At 38.9% G+C, this 19888-nt stretch overlaps 1 protein-coding gene across 1 annotated transcript in view; it reads right to left on the bottom strand.

Annotated features, from left to right (window-relative positions):
* ADAMTSL3 (ADAMTS like 3) overlaps positions 1–19888 on the bottom strand; it is a 150457-nt gene that overhangs the window by 21700 nt on the left and 108869 nt on the right. Inside the window, exons 15-22 of the mRNA XM_065688592.1 lie at positions 18849–19135; positions 11856–11985; positions 10596–10788; positions 9684–9863; positions 8752–8905; positions 3343–4423; positions 1062–1189; positions 501–629 (exon numbers count right to left, since the gene is read on the bottom strand). Coding sequence (XP_065544664.1) covers positions 501–629; positions 1062–1189; positions 3343–4423; positions 8752–8905; positions 9684–9863; positions 10596–10788; positions 11856–11985; positions 18849–19135 — 2282 coding nt within the window. The remainder of the gene's footprint in view (positions 1–500; positions 630–1061; positions 1190–3342; positions 4424–8751; positions 8906–9683; positions 9864–10595; positions 10789–11855; positions 11986–18848; positions 19136–19888) is intronic.

Here is a 19888-nt window from a genome sequence, read left to right on the forward strand (position 1 = left end):
CGGCATTTGTCTTTGTTTCCTTACTGCAGCTGCAGACTGATGGCTCTAAAAGGTGAGTTTACTTCACCATCAGGTTTAAAGTTCTATTACACTACAGCTGGAGATTTCATTTTCAGTTTTAACAACAGTCTAGACATATGTGCACCTCAAATAGGGATAAGGAAAGTTCTCTGATGAGCAAGTCAGCTGGCCATGCCTGCTACTGCTGCAAGATAGTCATTCACTCTGGTGGGCTTTAAGCTCTGTAGTGGAGCCTCAGACAACTCCATGGAAAGAAAAGTACTTTTAAAAGTACTTTTAAAGGCAAGTCTGTTTGAACATATACATGTGTGTATAAATTAAAGTGACAGAAAAGAAATAGTGCTGGTGTGGGTGACATGCCTAATAAAAGCATGACTAATGATCAGTGATTTTCTGCCTTCACTGGTAATTTCTTTCAAGATGTAAGGTAAAGTTCTGATTTCAGCATTACAAGGAAATTCAGTGCAGTTCTTTCTTACCTTTCACAGGACATTCAACTGTAATATTTGCTCCAGTTCTTGCCACAATTGTACCTCCAACCACTGCTGAGAGACTGCTGGCTTCCAGATTTGTGGCATTTAACACAGAGGACAAGATGACAGGAATCTCTTCGAAATTAAAGGAATAACCAGTTTTAAAAGCTTTATTTGACTTTCAAAGGTAGATCCTGTATTTAAATTCATTGTGTTTGGAACAGAATACAGCTTGCAAAACAACGGCCAGAAAATACAGGTGGGATAGATACAAGCGGACTGAGTTCACACTTGCTGTGTTTTAGGGCAACAGTACCATCTTATTGCTACCTATTAAATCAAGCAGAATTTCAGGGATTTCCAACAAAAGAAGCTGTTTCACATTGGAGTGGGGATGGGTGCTTAAATATACATACATATATGTATATATATATGTAAAAACCAAACAAAACTAAAAAACAACCTTCCCCCCAAAAAAAACCCCAAAACCCAACCAAAACCCACCCAAACAAAACACCAAACAAAATACCAAAACCATGTTCAACTCTGTGGCAGCTATAGTCTTACCTGCACGCAATAGCAGTGATGTTTCCATATCAAACCCAAAGTCATTTACCACCAGGCATCCATATGTACCAAGTTCCTTTTGAGTAGGATTCTGAATCTGCACTTTTCCAACAGTGTCCAGGATCACCCTGCACGATATTCAAGGAAAGGCCAGAGTTACCGCCCTGTGGCAAACCCAGCTTAATCTTCTTGCAGGAATTACAGATACAGCAGCAAAACTGCTTTTTAGGGTTTGCCATTCTAGACCAGTGCATGCAGTAACAGTTCTGCCTCCTCTCTGACGACAAAGGGAAGCTCTAAAAGATACATGCATGGAATACTCTTCAGATGTCCTCCTTCTACAAAGCTGTGTCCTACTTGCAGGCCTTTGCAGGACAGTGAGCTTGCTACTGCAAACCAGAAAAACCTTAGGAGAAGCAGCATGAATAAATCAGACTACCACAATTAAAAGTATTAGGCTTGGCAAGAAATCCATCTCTGCAGAGCAAGCTTTGTTTTCAGCAGGACTGGGAAGTTCACAGATGTATGGTCTAATCTGACTTCCAAATTACTGTAGGTTTCGGGGTTTTTTTGGGGGTGGCTTTTGGTGGGTTTTTTAAATTTTTCTGGGTTGGAGGGAGAAGAAGGGGAAAGAGGTGTTTGTTTTGGTTGGTTCATTTTGCTTTAATATTGTCATTATTAAAGCCGAAGTCTTCCTCCAAAACCTCACAGGTATCTTGAATATCTTGCCTGCCATCTGAGGGACAATATAGGAAAGCAAGCATCACAGCCTGGGGAAAAGGCTGAAAACAGCTGCATGGACTTTTCCCCTTGTAACCTGAGTTATGCCAAACACTCATGATGTTCAAAAAACCTGTAGCTCTGTCATTCTGAGTACACTTACAAAAGAGATACACAAAAACATACTCAAAATACTTGTGTCTCAACAAAAAAAGTCATCTGCATGGCTCAAGTGTGGCCACCTGCTACAAACCCAACAGGTAAACAGCCCATTTGCCTCTTCATATTCTTTTTCAGATGTAATGCTATTAAAATCACTGGCCCTTGAGATCACACACACATATGTATGGGTTTGAGTATAACAAACCTGGCTGTGAAAAAAATAGGAAAGAAACCCACTTAGTCAGTGTATCTCTTAGGAGCAAGAATATATGTCTGAGCTAAAATGAAGGCAACTTATGGAAGGAGACATCAGGAATCACACAGACACACGTGACTAAACAAAACACCATCATGTCCAAAAAATGAGAGTATCACTTGCAACAAATTAATGGCAAATTATGCGTATTTTGCAAAATAAACATAACCGGTGGGAGCTACATGGTTCCAAAAACATTTGCACTTTTTTAAATGGCTTGGTTTTGATGTCTTTGCTTTAATTGATAGCCCTGCAGAAGTGTATTTTTCTTGGCAGTTCAGTTAATCAGTTAAGCATGTTAAGAAATAGCCAAAAGCACCTTTATCATTTCAGAATCATTTTTTTTCATTACTCAAGAGCTAGCTCTAATTCCAAGAGGCTCACACACGAAGTTAACACTAATATTATCAGGTGAGCTTCTAATTTATCAGCAATGAAGTAAAAGTATTTGCTCAGTCTTGAGCAAATATCTGAGTATAACACACACTTGCTGTACTTGTCCTTCAGGTATAGTTCTCCAAATGTGATGGTAGTACAGGTGCTTTATTATTTTGTATTCCACTGTCCTCGATAGAAATACTTGTAAATTCTACAGTATTAGGGAAACGAAAACCAAACATAAAATCTCATTCTTTCTTTTTAAGTTGAAAGTATGCAGCTACAGTTACCTAAAGATTTACTGTGCTGAAGGATGGTGAGGGTACCAGTGATGTTTCCCCTCCTTCAGGAGAAAGAACGAGTAAGAAGTAAGACTTTTCATTTATGAAAAGAAGGCACAAGTTTTTAATATGTTCCCACTATATCTGGTATCTAAATGAATCCAGTAGGCTTCTGGAGTATAAATCTGTTCATTTTCTGATGCAGTTGAAATAATTAAGACAGATCACAAAATACAGGTAGAACATCCAAACCTAGCAAAGAAAGGCAACCCTTCCACATAATATTGTAGAAATTGATGTTAGTGAAGCCAAACATGACAGACACTTGAAAGAAAAAAAAGCAAATTACTTAAATAGGAGAAAGGCACAGGGTTCATGCTTATCTCATTTTCACAACAGTATGCTTTTTGATATTGCACAGCAGGGTGGATTTTTACAGTTTATAGCAACATAAGTCATTCAAAAATAAAAGATATTTACTTACTTCTCAGAGGCTTTTAATGTCTCACCATCTTTTGTCCAAGTATATTTCACTTCACTAATACCAGCTGTTTCACACAGTAGATTGACAGTGTGAGTATTCTTGGTCAGATAAACTGTATTTCCAATTCGTACAGTTACTGTTTTGTTGAAGGAAACTCGAGGAATTTCCTTTTGCCTCATAATAACTGGAACCTTCTGGTCAAACATTAACTTATCAACAGCTTTTGTGCTGAAACGTTCAGATTCATTTGGTGATTTGCCTTTGAGTTTTGAGGCACGTTTCTCATCCTGGGCCACCTTCCATTTTTCAGTTGTTGGTTGTGGAGGCTTAGATAATTCAGCAACTAACTGGTAAATGACCTGGGATGCCAAGTCATCATTGACTTCTCCAGTTTCAATGAGCTGGCTCATATTCCTTATCAGTTCTTCAAACTGCGCAGTGTCCATGCTGTAGGCTCCTTGGAGAACTGCTGCCTCCAGTCGTTTATTCTTGAATTCACGCGAGCTGAAGTCTTCTGCTGAATTACTCCCAAAGGTTCCAAGGTTTCGCAGAAACGGCTGATCATTTATTTGCCTGTCACCCAGATAAAGCTCATTCTTCTTACTCCACATTTGCCACATTTTGCTCATTTTATGCCATTTAGCCCCAAAGCTGTTGGCCTCATTGTGATCAGTGTTACTGGCTTCACTGGCATGTTTCCTCAGATTTGGTGGTTCTATCAACCTGTTGTCAGTACCAATGAGTTTGAGTACAAATGTTTCGTGCACAGGGCCTGCAATACACCGGTATACCCCAATATCAGTAGCTTCAAGACTATGTATTTTGAGCGAGCCTGACTTAGTGATGCCAAGTCTTTTAGAGTTTTGTAAGTGTTGTCCGTCTTTCTCCCACTGGATAAGTGATTTCTGGAACCTCCGTACAGGGCACTTAATTACAACAGATGTTTTCGGAAGTAAGTACGCTCGGCTTCCTATGGTAAAATTAATGCGCTTCTCTTGTCTTGTTTGAATGTAGACTCGATGAATACTGACAATCTGAGGTCCGTGAGCAGAATACTTCTCTGGAAGCTTTGGTTTAATCTCTGAAAGAAAACACAGTGTTGAAAAGCATTTAATCATTGGCACTCATGCTTACAAAATCTGCTTTTCACAGAATGCTTGACAGAGCTTCTCCTGGCTTTGTTCAAGTCAGATTGCAACATGCTGAGCTTTTATCTCAGTCACAAAAATGCAAAAATACGAACAACATGAAACCATAACATTCCCCTGCTCCAGCCAAGAATTCTATTGCTTCTTCCCCATATCTCCTGACAATAAAAAGATATAGGCAATATGTACCTATATAAAGGACATAGATGATGCACACATACATAAATGGATATATATGTCTTATATTAATTTATATCATATATATTATCATATATAGTCTTATATGATTATATTTCCCATATATTTCTTATTGTTGCCTCAGAAAGGCTAGGCATGATGGGAATGGAAAAATTTAATTGAAAAAATTTGAACGCTATCACTTCCCCCACATTCGACACTGCTGTGTGCGGAACGACCTAAATTAAAGAAAACCTATCCAAAAAGTAAGGCTCCCCTTGACTGTTATTTAAATTATTGGCTGGCCATGCTGGTTGTCTGGTTGAGGCAAGCCAAATTGATAGCGACATAGGAGGTGAAAGAAACAGCCAGTGAAGACACAGTACATGCAACAAGCAAAGCCGCCCTGTAATCACTGGCTGAGCCTAATTTCTTCGGGTTGAAAGATGAGTTGCTTACAGTGTTGTGCCAAGAAAGTAGGGAGGGAAGCATGGAAAGAGAGAAATAAGTTAAAATTTTGAGAGATTGACTATAGTAATCAGATGAATTGGCAAAAGCAGATAATAACAACATTAAGCTTCACGTAGACTGAGGATGGAGACAGTGAGTATTATAAAGCTTCTCCTGCATTGTACTGCTGGAACTTGGATACTGAAGGGTTTCTAGGGTGCTGCCTGAATGAACCCTACCACAAGCAGGTTTTCCTAGCAGTGGCTGGATGGGCATACTGGAGACAACACAAGAATGACTGCAATGCTTTGGATACCACTGTGTTGACTCATTGCTAGAAGCTACTGTGTCCCACTTTGATCAGTAGAATTCATCTCACACTTGGTGAGAAAACACCAGGTAGGTGAGCAACAAAGCACTGTAGGAGGCTCAGAGCAAGGGCAGGCACCCCCCAAGTCTGTTCCATGGAAGATGAAATTGGCCATCTGGGAAGAGTCGGGAAACACTCCATATTGGTGCTAGAAAACAATCCAATTGTGTTTGGTAACCCGGCCTTCTGGTATGTGACAGAGAAAAAACTTGGAGCCTGCAGAATGAGTTGAGCTGATGAGCCAAAAAATGGACACACAAACCGAAACAATTCTCAGTGCGCCTGAATCTGAAATCAGTACCACTATCCACTTGGTAGGTACGTAAATAAAATGACAACTTCAGTGATGACCCACAAATGATATTTGAAAAACTGCATGCTTCTTCCATACATGTGCTTCAAATATGCTGTGAAGAAATAGGTGAAAAGCTAAATGCTTCAAGCATTCAATAAGTGTGTACGCTGTATGAACTACACCCTAGAGTGTATTCTTATGCTTATAAAACAAAATGGTTATTTTCAATGTTTTGGGTAATGAGTTCAGACCTTTGGGGAATATCATGGTTTCATAATTACACAGCTTTTAAATTGATACTCATTACCCAGATACATGGTTCTCTCACCCATTTCACATGGTACAACAAATAAATTGCTTCAGCACTCAGTTTACTAAAATTATTAAAGTAGCATCTTGTTTTTAATAAGTTATTGGGCCCAAAATATTTATTTTTTGGGAAGCATTCCAGTATTAAATCTTCCATTTCCAAAATCCAACTTACAGACACCGTTAAGTGTAACTTTAAACACGCAAATTAAAATACTTCAGGCTGTGGTCTGTTTACACTAGTTATTCCAACATGGAATTAATACCAGTGCATACTTATAAATATGTTAACAAGTCTCATCCATTTCATTTTTCATAAAAGGAAAGACCACTAACTCTCATTAGCAGTTCAACACTAAAGGGTGTGTATGTTTTTACTGGTGACTGGTGAGCAAGGCCAGGAGTGAAACAAAGTTCAGAGTTCTGGATGGCAGGCCATATAAGTATGTAAGGTCAGATGAACATATGAGGCCACATAAGCATGCATTTTCTAGATCCTCAGTATCATCCAATCTCACATCTGCTGAGGTAATGGACTGTTTGGGAGCGATTTTTACTACAAGGTAAAGCTTGCTTAAGGATTAGACTGTACTGGAGCCGTTGGACCTCATTATCACCTAGTACAAATCCATCTGGGTCTATGACCTCCAGTGGTCCTCTACAGCTTTAGTTGGGCCTCAGGTCCTAGTGACCTCAGGGCTAGTCTGGTGTTACTTCCTACGACTCAGAGCCCACAGTCAGAAATGTTTCTGACTTAATAGGGCTTATTAAGTAGAAACCAGCTATGATTACTAGTCCCAGGGAAAAAGATTAAGTCTAAAATGCCTCAGCACTGTCATAAGGCAGTAAAGAAGGAGCCCATCTGACCCACAGAAGCATAAACTGAGGAGATGCATTTAGAAACACTGCTTTCAAAGCCAAGAACCCTTAACTGCATGCATACCATGACCCACACCACATTTCACTGGGTCTGCTTCACTCATCTGCCCACCCTAGGGCCATGCTATGTCCCTGCCTTCTATTCACTGCCCCTTCAAGACAGGCTGAATCCACGGCTGCAGGAGAAGGAAATGCCTCCTGAATGTGCCCATGAACCCAAACCCTGCTGCTGCCGCTGCCCTGGCCCCTTCTGCTAAACCCAAGCTGGAACTATGGATACGGACATGTCTCATTCCTTCCCCTGCCCTCCTGTTGCATAGCCAGGGAATTGCCAGGCAGTTCTGAGCTGCAAGGGCTTGCTTGCTCTGAAGGGTTGTGGAGATAAGGAGGACAGTGATCCTCTTGTATGACTTCAGTCTGCACCCATTTGGCACAATCACACTCCTTCTGCAGACCACTGTCCTGCTTTCTTGGCACTGTGGTGGAACCTGACAATCTAACTTGAATATCGGTCTGTGCCAAGCAATTTGCAACCCAGCTACACTGCCATTCAACTATCCACAATTAATTAAATTCAGATAGATATGCAGCTCAAAATATTTTATTAAACCTTATGCCAAGGACATTCCTGAAAGTCCACAGGGCTTTTAAGTGGAGTTTTGAACCTCAGGATTTCGGCACATTAATCTGAAACGCAGGCCAGGAAAAGAGTTTCATATTATGTATGAATCAGTAATTATTCTACTTCTTATTTTGTTTTGTGAATAGTTTTTAAAGCAAAGCTTCAAAATGTATGAAGTAGCTGTTCTTTGACAGCACTATGAACTGGGTCAAAACATGTCTATCTCTGTGAGCTGCGATCAAAACCAGGCTATTCAATGAGGGCTTTTGGTTTTCTCCCACCTCAAAACTAACAGCTCTCCTTTTTCTCTTCCTTTTCAGCATCCTACTCCCCAAACCTACATACTAATAAAGTCTCCTTTAAAGTTTCCTTTACGAAGGGAGGAGAGCACAGGTTCATATATAAGGAACCTGCATTTAGAACTGCTTATTCTAAATTACTCTATGCAGTTGAACATACTCTATATCAGTGAGGTATTTCTATTGGTGTTACATATATGCAATTAGTGCAACTGCCATCAGTATTGTAAACAATTGTGCCCAAATCATACAATTCCCTTAGACAATCTTCCCAACAAGATTTCATACTGGATTTTTTGAAGAGTGTCTATACCATCATCATTTCCTGCAAAGCTCATGAAACTGGGGTTCTCATTTTTCCAAGGAAAAATAGAAATTATACCTGATGTTATCACTGGCTCAGAGTTTCAGGTTTTGAATTCCACCACGTCAAGTGAAATGTCCAGTGTATACAAATGTATACAGTGAAAAGACAAGCCAGGACTGGATTCTTATCTTTTCTAATATCATTTGTAATTGATAGTCAATTTATGTTTTTTTTTGGGTTTTTTTTTTTTTCAGTTGGGATAGTGTAAAGGTTAAAGGAAAGATCAGATCAAATATAGGTAAGAGCGAGGTGAGAGATGCGTACCCTTAAAGCCTACTCTAAAACTACTTCTTGAGATCATCACCTTTATTTCTGATTGGTAGAAAAAAAAATCAAAACAATCCTGTTATTACTGGTCTAGTAACTATGACGCTAAATTATGCCAGATTAGGAATGCTGTGAAAGTATAGTGAGATGAATGAATTAACCTGTATACAGATTTTTCTTTATAAACAGATCTTTCCAAATCAGCGAGAAACAGTAACATACTTACTGTTGCAGGCATTCATCTGACAAGACCTTACAAGCAGGGAAGGAGACAGACCACTACACATTGATCCATTTAATGTGACATATTGGCCCTTTGCTGTTAGGTTTTGGCAGGCAAGTTTCCTTCTCTGGATTCCAACACCGCAGCTTACTGAGCACTGTGAAGGGAAGGATGCAGTCAGGCTAAACTTGGTGTCCCACACCACACATGGTAATTTTAAACTAGTTTGTTGGTTTGGGTTTTTTATTTCTGAGAGAATGCACACACTCTACTTCATATGAATCCCTGTGTTATCCAGACATTAAACTCTCTCAGCTTTTCCAGACAACAAGAATATAAAACAGATTTGTTCCAGCAAACAACTCAGGAGCAACTAAAATAACATGACAGTATTTCTTTATGGCCAACCATGGGCAGAACATAGCAATGAGATACAGTACCTAAGAGAAACAATGCAGCACATTATAAACAGTTTGTGCCAAGTCTCATCCCTCTCTCCAAGTTCATATTACATGAACCTTTAATTGCAGCTTCTAAATTCACTTTTATAAATCTTGTGAACAGAAAGTGGTAGTGGGTTTGCATTAAATGGGAAAGAAGGAGGACATACTCCAGAATAATGCAAATAATTGCTTTTTGGAAGCTCTGCTATGAAATAATTGATAGCTAAACATGTCTGGTAGAGCGTACGCAATGAATTAAAGCCTGTCCTTTTGCAAGTGAAATACAGCTCAGGGAGAGGACTGTGATCAGCCTGGTTGTAAGCAGGGATGCACAGCAACTGTATGCACAGATTAGTCCAGGTTCATGTCTTGTGAAACCGCAAGCTGCTCTGCGAAGGTATTGCTCCAAACAGCGTATTGACCCAAGCAGAAAACTTTAGAGCTCATGTTGCAGCTGAAGGGTTTGATTCACCATTGCTGAGGGCTGCTCACCTTGGACCATTCTCCAAAGACCAGCTGAGGAGGACAATCAACTTTTGCACATGGTTTACTAGTTGGCAATTTAGGTTCCTGGCAGGTGTCATCAGGGTGCTTCAAGAAGCTTCCATCCGTAAGCAGCTGCTTACAGTACACTTTGCGGGTCTGAATCCCTCCTCCACAAGTACGTGAGCACTAAAGAGGAGAAGAGAACACAGTCTGTACACCTGCACACACATCTTGGCTCACCCATCACACTGCTACTGTACACAAACACTGTATGCCCATCTTACCCATTATGCTCTCTTGAAAAATGGCATCTGCTTTCAATTACAAAACAAGCAGCATGTAGAAAACTCTTTTGTTAAAATATTTAGCTAACATATTAGAGAGAGAACTTATGTTAAAAAGTCATACCACCTCAACGCAGTAAAGGAGTAGAAATCTTAAAAACACACATCTTGCACATAGATCTGTCTATGTCACTCACACCTAGTGAGAGTTTAGGAAACATTGTCCTTGAGACAAAATGAATAAATAATTAAATGAAGAAAGAAAGAGAGAGAGAGACAGAAGAGGGAGAGAAAGAGACAAAGAAAGAAGGAAGGAAGGAAGCAAGCAAGCAAGGAAGCAAGCAAGGTCTCCAAACTAGGTTACTGCATTTGCAGAGTGCAGAAAGATGTCTGGAATAACTGGTATCCAGCATTCTGAAATCTTAAAAAGGACTTTCCACCTCAAGGTGTGACTGTCTATTGGCATAGCAGTCAAAAACAGTATTTCTGATCCTGGATTACTTTGTTCTAATGCAATCAGTTGAAACACTTACATGCCAAAGTTTAGGAGCTACCTTCCATGTTACTGCATTGGAGAATTTCAAGTACCTAGCCAGAGGAACACATATAAACTACTTCTGTAACACAGACATACCTCTTGCCACTCCTCAACATGCCAAACAGGGGGACAATCAATCTGATTACAAGCTTGTAAAGAGTGAGGCTTCTTGTCTTTGCACTCTTCAGCAGCAACAGCAGATCCTCCCGGCTGCTGGCAGGACACGTCTCTCGTCTGTATCCCTACCCCACACGTAGCCGAGCAGCGTCTCCAGGGGCTGCTTTGCCACCTGTTCCAACAACACAGCCCAAAGCTCAAGTGTTAGCAACTTGCTTCAGATCAGGGAAGGAGCAATCCCACCCAAAGAGAGCCCAGCAGGAACATAACTGAAGGCGTAGTTATTGACAGATGGCTGAAACATCCCTTTGGTTTGGTGTTATTGCAAAATTATAAACTAGATATAAACCTACAGGTAACAAGGAAATGCAGAAGTTATGAACAATAAAGCAATGAAGAATAATTTCCAGACAAATTCAGCTCCAGCATTTCCTCTCAGAATGCTCCTCATCAAAAAAACCCCAGCCTGTTGGCAATCTGCTGATGTTTACATTTATAAATGTAAATATATAAATAGACCTTTGTTGCATTTACAAAACTTCCTTTAAATGTGTATACGTTTTCTATAAAACATCCTGTTCCTGTTAACTTCTTCCCTACGTTTTGCAAGAGGAGGTTTCTGCAAACACGTAGAAACAATATGCAAAGGATCAGGGATGTCAGAGATCAAAAGTGGGTAAATAAGGCAACACATGTCAAAAATTCACATATGGCTCTTTCAAGTGACCAAATCAGCTGGGTTTTCTTGGATTTGGATTGGGTTTTCTCTTTTCCCAGAATCTCCAGATAAACATAAGAAGCCATAAGAACTATGTGGGGCTACTAAACAGGCATGAATTGAAAATAACTGCAAATCATGATTTCGCTTTTCTCATTTAGTAAGACTAGAAAGTAAATATTCCGGATTTTTTTTGTGAAATTGCTTTAAAATTCTCCATGTACCACTAGAAGAGTTAAGGCTGCTTTTCCAAATCTGGCAAATATCTACACGGAAGAGATTTATTTCAGAAAATGTTCCCTATTTTATTGGTGAGATGTGAAGGGTGGAAAAGGAGTGAACAAGACCAAAAAAAAAAAAACACCCAACCCCAAAAGCTTGTTAAAAACAGAAGTAGTGAAATTTCATCCCAAAGCAAGACCACAGTCCTGCAATCTGAGCCCTTTCTGAGAAAGCCAATGTTTATTTAAGTCCTATTAACCATTTCTTTGCCACAGTATGATTTCATTATTACAGTGTACCTCGGAGGGCAAAGCTTCGTATTGCAAGCACGAGTCATTGGTGGTGGTCTCTTGGAACTGTCGCACAGGGTTTCATTGACAGCTTGCTTTGTCTCTACATGCAGACACATTGCAATGGCTTCTTGTGTTCCTGAATTAAAAAGGAAAACACTCATGAGACACTGAAGACAGATAAGACTTCTGTAGAGCTTACTCTTGAATAGCTGTCAAAAGCTCTGAACATGAATTAGATAGAAGGCTTAAAAGTAACACCTCAAGTCAAAAAGAACATAAGTATTTATATATTTAACGCTCAAAAGATATTTGTGAATTATGTCTACTTTAATTCAGTGACATTTAAAAGGCTTGATTTGACATTCCACTTGTCTGAAAACCAACATGCTTTACTGTCTGTCCACCACTGGATGCTAAATCTGCCCGGTTCTGTAATGCTCCCCAGCCAGCTACTGTTCTCATTGCCAAAATTGGGGTAAAAGTGACTCCTTCTCACTTACCTTAACTTTAAGAAGCAAACAATGTCATAAAAAGCAGAAAACTTGTAAAACTATACTCAGGAGAATGGCTGACTAAGCATAGAACCTTTCTCTTAGGGGCTACGAGGTGCAATAGCAGAACCTTTCTCTTAGGGGCTACGAGGGGCAATAGTTTTGCTGAAGGCAGCAAATCTGACCCAGCCTAAGGCTTTCCTCACTCATGACTGTTCTTGGCACCTTCTAATCTGCAGCTTTTGCTACCTGGATCTTATTACTGAAGCATGAAAGATTACCAATACTCAAATTTCTGTGAGTCAAAATGAAAAGTAATATGAGTTTGCTTTAGAATGTCAGCTTAGCAAATACACATTTTGTGAACTACTTTTATTTTAAACCTATGTAATTATCCAATTTTATATATCATATTCTTTAGAATGAGAGCCTTACTCTATTTCAAAGCTCACTTGTATACACATGGAAGACGAGACGGTTTGTGACGTATTTGGGGGACCCTGTGCATCTGGAATGTCCTGTACAAGCAATGCTAATGATCATAATCCTGTAGAACAAAAAAGCACTGAAATAACAAAATAAGTATTTTGTTGTTTCCAGGTAAAAATGGCATTTGAAGAGTCACCATTTTAAGAATTTAGATCCATTTCCCTCCTCTCTTTCACTTATATCCAGTGATTTTGTAAGGATATGGATTTGCTTTCAGCAGCTGGTTGTATTTCTTTTCTTAGGACCAACTTCTAAGGTTTCAAAGGGAGTTGCATTTTTAACCAGAAACTCCACTAACCATTTCATGGTATTACCCATGACATGACCTCAAACCAGCACCACTATTCTTAACAGAGGTTTCTACAACTATTCCTGAATATTCTGCACTGGAAGTTTCATCTCAATGCCAATGGTCCATAACTCTCTCCTCTGCAACATATTCACAAGCACTGTTATTCTGTTCAAAAACCAAAACTGTTCCTTCCATCTATAAACAATTCTGATGTAGTCCAGCATATCAGCCAGCCCAGGCCACAGTCCCTCTTTGCAACACTTGAACCAGCCCAACTATTTCAGACAAATCAGCAGTGATTTACACAATAACGTAGATGTCAGCTTCTTCCAGTCTCTGTGGTACACCTCTGAATCCTCACCAGGACACATTTTCAGTCCAGAAAGACCTTGTTATGTAAATGTTTTGACTACATCTATGAAGTGACGAAATTTTATAGAAGACCTGACCTTAAATATGATTGACAACCTATTCAGATCTCTTATATCAAAGTATTGATAATTACATTAACATAGAACACAAGCACTGAGTAAAAAGTATTTCATTAGCAAGGCTGAGAAAAAAAACCCACCTTTAACTACAAACACCATGCCCATAACACAGACATGAAAATGCTTGTTTAAAAGCTTAACAGGAGCAGCTTTCCTGTCTCCCTATGTAGGAAATGCACATCTGACTGTCTCCAAGAGAGAAATAAAGGTTTAGAAATTGTGCTCTGGCAGAAACAAAATGACAATACCAGACAAGCCATCAAGCCCATGTTAAGGATCTATATAACCTCTACCTTAGGTCAAAATCTACCCTATGATATGAACCTTCAGTTTCGCTGACCTCCCTGTGTTTCTGCAGAAAAACCACACTCTGGTGATGCTGCTTTGAAACAGGCTGTGACAAGTAATATATTAATATTTCACACAAAAGAGGGAAATTAAATAAGATTCCTTTCAGACCATCTAAATTGGCTAAATTTTAAATTCAGTGTTACAAAAACTAAACTGGCCAGCCAAATGAACAAAAGGCATGTCCTACCAGCTGATGGGTTTTGACTGCAACTTGCCACCTGGAGCTCACTAACCACTTCTGCCTTGCAGCATGGCCTACCTAGCTTTAATTGTGTTACGAGAAGGAATTGCTGGTATGTGGTGTATTTTCCATATGACTTAACTACAGGGAAGTAGTGATTCTTCCCCAAAGGGGCTGTATTGAAAGAAAAACGGCACCCTGTTTTGATGCTCTTAAGTGTAAAACAGATATTAAAGAGCTGTTAAAAACATACCACATGCTCCTTTCCTGCTCCTTGGTTCTCAGTTCAATAGTTCTATTCAATAAATAACTACACATAATTGATGCAGCGTTTACTTGAACTGAACTGTCAAAATGTCTTGACAATCAGATTTCTCACCCCAAACTATAATTTTCCTTTAGTTGGGAACTTCAGTCAGTGATAAATTTCTTATTCTATGTTGACTGGAAAACGGAAAATTCTATTATTCAAACAAGCAAAGTTTTATATGTACGACTTTCTTGGCTTATAATATAAACATAGTAGATAATTTAACTAAAACATTATGTATGCAGCAGGGAGCATTAAGTATTTTTATAGTAATCTGATGCACTATTGTAGTAATTATCCTACTATTCAGTGAAATAGAGTATTTTCTATTTCAACCCAGCATTCAAACCACATACATTTACATTCTTTTACAAGCTTTTCTGTGCAGTGAAATACAGAGTGCATGAAGCTGTGTTAAAAGATCAGAATGCTTGAAAAAGCACTTTTGTTTCTGCGTTTTTTAGAGCACAAAGAATATGGGGGTGGAAAGTTGCTGTGCAAGTGGTCAGAGGGTGGATCTATTCTTTACACCTGGAAAAGGAAGGACACCTATTTATTTCTATCAGATAGTCTCAGTTTGGTTACTGCTTAAAAACATGTATTATCAGCAGAAAATAAGTCAGAAGAAATGCCAAGTCCTGCATATGGCTGAGCCCCTCTGTAAATCTACTGAAACTGACTTATTTACATTCCTTCCTTAAAACAGCAGTTTGTGTCTGCGCTTAAGGAAACTAGTGATAGGAGTAACCAGTTGCCTACAACACTTGTGCAAATGCTCTCAACTTTATATGCGAGTCTCAGAACAGTCATTGCTTTTTTTAAGAGCCCTTAAATTTGGCTGGAATCCATTAATTTTCTAAGAATCTCAGGTTTCATATAAATAAAATGGTAAACTTTTAGCCATTATGGTCCAGGCAAATGCCTGAAAACACAATTTGACTGCACCCTAAAGCTTCTAAAGCCACAGACTACAGAGCAAACAACAGGAAGTGCATTTGTTGTGTAATCTCATTATTTTTAAGCCAGTGCAATGACTTTAGGGGGCCTGAATCACAATTTTTGAAACAAATTGAATATAAATAACAATAGTAAAGTTGAGCTATCAAAAGCTGCCTCTTGCAATTCCAGGTATTTTTAAACAGGGACCCACAAAATGGTCAGTTATTTTTTTTTAATGGCAGATATCTCTTTATAATATTGTACAGTAGTGAAATTATTGACAACTGTAAAGAAATACTACACATTGCAAGAGAAATATTTATTCTCCTCCATCATACTCTTTATTCTGGTAACATCTTACCTCTCACTGACAACACTGTGAAAATTAAACTTATACTTCTGTTGGGGACTCTTGCATCAGGGCCAAAGTTCTACAGATTGAAAAAAATCCCAACATTCTGGGAATATGAGGGCAAAGCCTGAGTTTCCCAAGCACACAGTTGGCTTATTTTCAGTTTGGGATTTCTTCAGGCACTGAAGACAAAATAGATCTTTAGCTTTCAGGATGGTCACAGAGTTTCCTATGGATGTTAAAGGAGCTGTCTGCTTTATGACAAGCTGGTCTGGATGACTTTCATTCGCACTTATGGAAAGATTGATGAGAGAAGTGTTAATTACGCTAACAGGCATAAGACAAAATAGCACTCCTCAAAAGCAGCAAGTTTTGTGGCACTCCATATGCTGCATGACAAGCCATACAGATATGGTGCAGAAAGCACACAAAATGACCAATGACTCATGTTACTGATGCTCTATAACCTGCTGGATAGCATGAACTGGAAAGTAAGGATGATGTTTTGTAATGCTTTGCAGATCACTCTATCTCTGTAATTCTAATACCTCAAGAAACAGTAGTTCCCTTCACATTTTTTCATCTGCTTTGGAGAGGGACCAGAGGAGATTTTGAATTTAAAGTCTAGTCTGTACGAGTATTTATAAAAAAGGTGCAAGTGACAAGTAGTGAAATAGGGATTGAAACCTTGCTCAAACAGTGGCTATAAAGCTTCCAGCCTACTTAGACCCTGAAGGCTTTTCTCTCATTCAGAGAGAGTCAAGCATGAAGAAACTGAGATAGGAGTTCTGAGGATACAGAAATCCAAAGGAATAACCCACAGGAACTTATTTTAATAGCTATTGTTAGATACATACATACTAGAGAAAAATTGTCTAATATAATTTACATTACGTTGGGATATTCCAAACTCAGACAACATCTATTTCTTGTAACAAAAGAGTTCATCTAATTGAAATGAGATTTAAACATAAAACTTAGCAGAAATGGATCAGCTCCTTTGAACTACACAATGGAAAAATGGTAGACAGTGAGATCATTAGTTAGTACATTGCAGCAAGTTGGAACCAGAAGAGATGTCTGGTTCCTTTAAAACTATCGGCAGGTAATTTTTGGTCTGTTTGAAAGCCTTTGCCAAGGCAGCAAGACGACCTGAACTGATAGAAGGAAAAAATCACTGCTACCTAACTAGCATAACAGCACAGGGACTTCTGAAGCTGTTAATTGATAAAATATCCTGACAACTTCCCACATTTCCCAGGAGCATCAAGTAAGGAAAATGTCTAGACATAGTACCAGTGATACCACAGAAGTCCCAAGAACACAAACATATTTTCTTTTAAACTTCTTTAAACAGATCATTTCTACTGCATATCAAACAAATGGTTAGATTACTAAGAACACCTATAGGACCACTCTGGGTCAGGCAACCTTAAAAATTCATGAAAGGACCAGAAGTGAACAGCAGAATTCACACTCAGCTCCCTCAGCAACAAAATAAGCTGAACGCGCTCATCAGTCATTTCAAAGTTCCTTCATCCTGGCAAATGAACGTACTGTCTTCAGTACAGGCTCCTTGAATTAACTGTCAGCTTGCACACCAAGTTCAGGTTTTATGTGAATGTTTTTGCACAGACTAACTCACATGCGAAGGTGCAGTAATGCAAACATGCACATGTGAAATTGTAGGCACAATTTCATCCTAATAATTTCAGCCTAAATGTCTGCTTTTGTCCTCAAAATGCAAAAACTTTGGAGTTTCAGAACACCTGTGACAAAGATATTGGCTAAAAAGCCAGTTAAAGTGGATTAAAAAGATGGCAATGAAATAATTGTACAATACACAAATCAGTTGAGATATGAAAAAGAGAACTACAAATTTAGTACTAATGTAAGCCTTGTTTCTACATTTGAGTACAATTTCCTGATTTCTAAACATAATTCCCTCATTAAAAACAAGAAACACAGACTCTCAGTCACAACAGCTATTGCTGTCACCACATGCTTATGCGTATATACTTGGACTATATATACTAGGATTCCATCTTACCAGTCCTAGTGTACACTTAAGGTAGGGGAGGGAATGGGATGCATCAGCTTTTCTGATAATGTGTGCTAGTATCCTATGGATCAACTCCATCAACAAATAGCAGTAGTAGATGATAAAGGAGGCACCTATCAGTCACTTACCATCCTGCTGGTAGCATCCTAGCGCATCCCTCCTTATGTTTGTCTTCAAGGTTTGAACTGGAGATTAGTACAAAGGAGGCTGCATTCTGCGAGCTCTAGACCAGCTCTCTGCTTCCAATTGTTTCTGTTCTCCCTTTTTCTACATTTTTTGTTTCTTCTATGGGTACAACTGTCTTCGCTTCTCACTGATGTCATCAGTCCTGCCATATATAGGTGTGTTCACAATTCCACTGCCTGCACTTAACACTTCATAACTCACTCAGTTCAGCCTTGAACTCACTTGTTCAGTCCCAAAGTATGGTATGTAGTAGCAACACCAACAACCTTGTCTAGTAACATGTACTTAGGACGACAGGGATATTCGATTACATCCAAAAAGGAATGTGCCTAACTACTTGCAGACAGATATATGGCACAAAGTTCCTATACAGTGATATACTGTACTAAGACGTAAACAAACTTCTGCTTGATCTTTATGCCGGTCAGGCTGAAAGCAAGTCTCCCTAATTACAACTTTGTATCCCTACTGTGCTCTAGAAAATGGTAGCATTTCAGAAGATAAAAAATAATTAACATGGGAATGAAACTATATACTTTTGGTTCCTAGAAACATACTGGTATCACCAACTGCCTGGCAGCCAATATCTCCTTCAGCAACAAGGTTAAAGTAAGTTGCTGTATCAACACCTTCTTGCACCTTACTTAACCAAATAAAGTTGGTGTTTGAATACAGATTATAAAGAAAATGAAGTAGGTTGAAAGACTCTATGGATAACCCAGAAATAATTTAAAACTTGAAGCTGCATATTTTCCTACAGATCTACATAGCTAGGTTAGGGTAACACTAACAGAAGCCCCAACAATGTCAAACAATGCCAAATGCTTACAACTCAGGATAAACAATCAAAGGTACCTCCAAGACACGTGGCTGAACAAGGAGTAAAACCAATGTATTCCCAATCATAAATCACGCTGCCATCTTCAGCATGTGAAAAATCAGGTGCATAGGGGACAGGATCACTGTCACAGGACGCCTGGTGACAGATGCGTTCTGTTGGTGGTTTCAAATCTTCACATTCCTCCTCAGGCAGTTCAACCTCAGTCTGAGTAAATGCAAGAAGAATTCGGCACTTCACCTCTCGCACCTGTATGCCACTGCCACACGTAGCACTGCATGGAGACCAGGGCTCAGGAATAAACCTGCAAAGAATCACAGTAGAAACCTTGTAATTTTATTCCATATAATTGTGTCAGTTAAAACATACTAAAACATGAATGTATGCCTATACACAAAGAAGACAATACCTAATACTATTTTTTTCAAACTCCTTCAGTGAAAAAGAAAAAAGAGAGAAACTTCATGAAGACATATCTATACAATGTAAAATAGCTCCCCAGGTATACAGACTGAGGCATATGCCAAAAGTATGTTTGCAGTTTGCTTAAATCTGAGAAAGACCATCACCTTATGTCATACTAATAATCAGCAATCGGGGAGAACAAAAGCACCTTCCAAACCCAGCTCTCTCCAGTGCACACCACCGCAGGCTGCTGTTCAGATTTCATCTTGCAAGAAGCCTCTCATCTTCAATAAAGAAGTCTAACCGGCTCTGTCTCTAATCTATCATTTTTATTAGAAAGCATTTATGCTCCTGATGAACTATAATAAAATTTTATTTTACAGATCATGGAATTTATTGAATAAAACAAGGTTTTAGTCTGTAATATTCTCTCACTTCAAGGGTCACTTTACTATCTGATAGTAATTTTCAAAATGACACTAGAGCCAAGGGGCTGAATTCCATTAATGAAGTCATCCTGTGTGGCTCTGGGGTATTATTTATAAGAAATCAAATAGAGAGTATCATAGAGCATTTACTCAAAAGGTTGCAGTTGCTCTTTATTATACATACAAATGCAGATGATGATCAAAACACAAATAGGAGACATAGG

This window comes from Lathamus discolor, chromosome 8, assembly GCF_037157495.1.
Source record: "Lathamus discolor isolate bLatDis1 chromosome 8, bLatDis1.hap1, whole genome shotgun sequence".
Classification (NCBI taxonomy): Eukaryota; Metazoa; Chordata; class Aves; order Psittaciformes; family Psittacidae; genus Lathamus; species Lathamus discolor.